The sequence below is a fragment of the Otolemur garnettii genome, unplaced genomic scaffold, assembly GCF_000181295.1.
Source record: "Otolemur garnettii isolate 467f Iridium unplaced genomic scaffold, OtoGar3 scaffold00013, whole genome shotgun sequence".
NCBI lineage: Eukaryota > Metazoa > Chordata > Mammalia > Primates > Galagidae > Otolemur > Otolemur garnettii.
In genome coordinates, this window is record NW_003852408.1 from 28851284 (window position 1) to 28854538 (window position 3255).

The 3255-nt window shown below is 44.4% G+C and overlaps 1 protein-coding gene across 1 annotated transcript in view; it reads right to left on the reverse strand.

The window, feature by feature from the left end:
* The window catches only part of KIAA2012 (KIAA2012 ortholog), a 112771-nt gene that overhangs the window by 7864 nt on the left and 101652 nt on the right, over positions 1-3255 (reverse strand). The window contains exons 18-19 of the mRNA XM_023510383.1: positions 2707-2821; positions 673-1004 (exon numbers count right to left, since the gene is read on the reverse strand). Of these exons, the coding sequence (XP_023366151.1) occupies positions 673-1004; positions 2707-2821 (447 nt within the window). The remainder of the gene's footprint in view (positions 1-672; positions 1005-2706; positions 2822-3255) is intronic.

Consider the following 3255-nt stretch of genomic DNA (forward strand, 5'->3'; position numbering starts at 1 on the left):
AGCTATAGGCACTGCCTGGTAATTTTCTTTATACTTAGTTTTTCTCTTCACACTTCTGCATTAGAATCACAGTCCTTGGAACAAAGTGACTTTAACATGAAAAACCACCTTGTAAAAGCATACGTGTGTGTACAAACTACCTCTGCATACTACAGAAATGCAGATTAGGAGAAAAGGAATTTCCACAGCCTTTGGTAGGCAAGTGATACATGACTTCCAGCCTAATTCAAGGATATGTGCTTGGCTCTCACAGCCAGTATCTACCTTTCCCTGTAACAAGGAGACCTGTACCTCTCACAGACAGGTGCTGTGCCAACTTCCTGCTTTATGGGGTGGGTATATGCCTTGGCAGTTATATACCTCACAATGCATCACTTCAGAGGGACTTTGCCACTCTGCATCTTTGATCAGCTCTATCTGGCTTCTTTCTAGGGTCAGACCAGTGGTTCTTAACCTGTGGGTCACAACCCACAGGAACTGTATTAAAGGGCCATGGCATTAGGAAGGTTGAGAACCTTTGGGTCAAACGGTTCCAAAGTAGAACAATGAGACTATTAGTAGTAGAGCTGTTTTAGTAACTGCAGTATAATTAGGGGCAGTTTCCCCACCTTTGCAGTTGCACCAAGTAAGGACAGAACTTTCTCTGGCCAAGATAAGAAAATCAGACCGTACCTTGGAAGGGTCGTCATAGCTTCTCTCTTCTTCAGATCCCGTGTTGCCAGTGACAGTTATTGTCTGGGTCTGGGAGGGTGATGATTTTCCATCTATCACAACTTGACTGTCCTGAGCATCATATTTGGGAGAAAGCCAAGGGTCCTCTACAACAGAATCTGAAGGGAATAAACCTCTGTCTGAGGCATCTTCTGTTTCCTTAGAATTAATGACATCAGGCCCACTCAGCTCTGCTCCTCCTATCGCCAGATTCCTTGCCTTCTGTGTCCTTTTCCTTTTGGCTCCTGTTTTTTTTCCTAATTTTTGTTTAGTGTTTGAGTCCTTTGACTTTCCTGGGGGAGAATAATTGGGGACAGAGATATAGCTGAGTTAAGTAAATATGATCACTATACATCCTTTTCAGTAACTTTTAAACTTTATCATCCAATGGAATCCCTGGGGTGTAGATTCATGAGTCTCACTCCTAGAATCTGGTTCAGAAGGAATCTTTTTTTTTTGGCCAGGGCTAGGTTTGAACCCACCACCTCTGGCATATGGGACTGGCACCCTACTCCTTTGAGCTATAGGTGCCACCCACCTTCCTCCCAGAAGGAATCTTTATTGTAACAAATAGCCCAAGTGTTTTGAGGAGAGTGGTGTGTAGACTACCCTTTGAGTAACTGCCTTATCTTATTTGGATCAACTGAGATTTAGCAGTCTTACTATTAAGCAAGTTCCATTTCACTCTGACCTAGGGTAAGGGCAAGACTCTCCAGAGGGAACTTACAGACACAGCTGGAAAGTCATGCCTTCAGAGTCTGGTTTAGGGTTGCAGCTTTGTAATCAGGCAAAGTTTAGTTCTTCTATACCCTAAGGACTCTTCCTCAATTCACCTTTGGGTGCTACAAGTATTTCCTTTTCCCAGTCTTGCCAATGACACCCCAGTCATGGCCTACAAAAACGTAAACTCAGAAAGAGTTTACAAGGCAAACCTTGAAAAAAGATTTGGCCCAGGGTTGTATCTAATGTTGTTTCCAACAGCATTTGATTTATTTGGAGGGTCTTCTGAATCATGTGGGCAGTAAAGGATGACTGTGAGTTTTATTTTTATTTTTTTACTTTTTATTTATTTTTATTTTTTTGAGATAGAGCCTCAAGCTATCGCCCTGGGTAGAGTGCTGTGGCATCACAGCTCACAGCAACCTCCAACTCCTGGGCTCAAGCGAGTCTCCTGCCTCTGCCTCCCAAGTAGCTGGGCCTACAGGCACCCGCTACAATGCCCTGCTGTTTTTTGGTTGCAGCCATCATTGTTGTTTGGTGGGCCTGGGCTGGATTTGAACCCTCCAGCTCAGGTATATGTATGTAGCTGGCGCCTTAGCTGCTTGAGCCACAGGCGCCAAGCTGACTGTGAGTTTTAGACTAAAGAAAGTCTTCAGAAGCATAGGATTCTGAGTTCTTCGTAAGGTTCAACATAGGGAACTGAGAATCAGAAAATTGGTAGGAGAGAGCATTATTCAGAGCTTGTGGCATCTTTCCCCTTCTCAAACGTTCCCAAATACTTGATACTCTGATTATAATAGAGTTATTAGTTCATAGAGGAAGTGCTAATAGTATGCACTGGGGACAAAGAGGAAGGGACAATCCCTGGGTCCACCACTTTACGACTAGATCTGTTTGATCTTATGCACTAAGTCACCCAGCCTCTCTCAGCCTCAAGTGTTACATGAACATAATAGTACTTCATGGGGATATTGTGAGGATTTCACAAGATCATACATGCAGTGTTCCTAATATAGTGGGTATTCAGTAAATAGGTGCAGTTATTATTATCATTTCTACTCTTGGTGATCACAGGTCTCTGGGCTTCCCAGTTTCCTCTATCCCTGTCTACTAAGATAATGACATGAAGTAAGGCTACAATACCATCTCAGCCATGGCAGTCAAGGAGACTCAAAACAGAGAGTTGTCTTGTACGATCCATGCTGACTCTACATACCCCTTCCCAATCCCGATAAGGAGTCCTCTGGGTTGTTCCTTGCAGGTACATTCTCTTACCCACAGCAGCCTCTGCTTCTCTGAAGACCCGTCCTTCTTGCTCCCTTTTGGGTGCTTTGATCTTGTCTGTCTTGGTTCTTTTCCTTCCCTTGGCTTTGTTGTTCAACTCCCTTTCCTAAATGTGACAAAGTAAGGAAAGGGACCACGATATGTGTAGGAAATGGGAAAAAAACACAAAGGAAGGTTATGTTGAACAAGGTGACAGACTGGCTGAGAGTGGAATTTGTATAGGTTCCAATTAAAGCAGAAGAGTGTGTCTTAGTGAATGTGGAACAGCAGAGATATTCAAAGGTGTAGTCTTTGACTTAAAAAGGCTAAGAGTGGTCAGCGCCTGTGGCTCAAGTGGCTAAGGCGCCAGCCACATACACCTAAGGTGGCAGGTTCGAGTCCAGCCCAGCCCACCAAACAACAATGACAGCTGCAACCAAAAAATAGCCAGGTGTTCTGGTAGGTGCCTGTGGTTCCAGCTACTTGGGAGGCTGAGGCAGGAGACTCGCTTGAGCCCAGGAGTTGGAGGTTGCTGTGAGTTGTAATGCCACAGCACTCTAC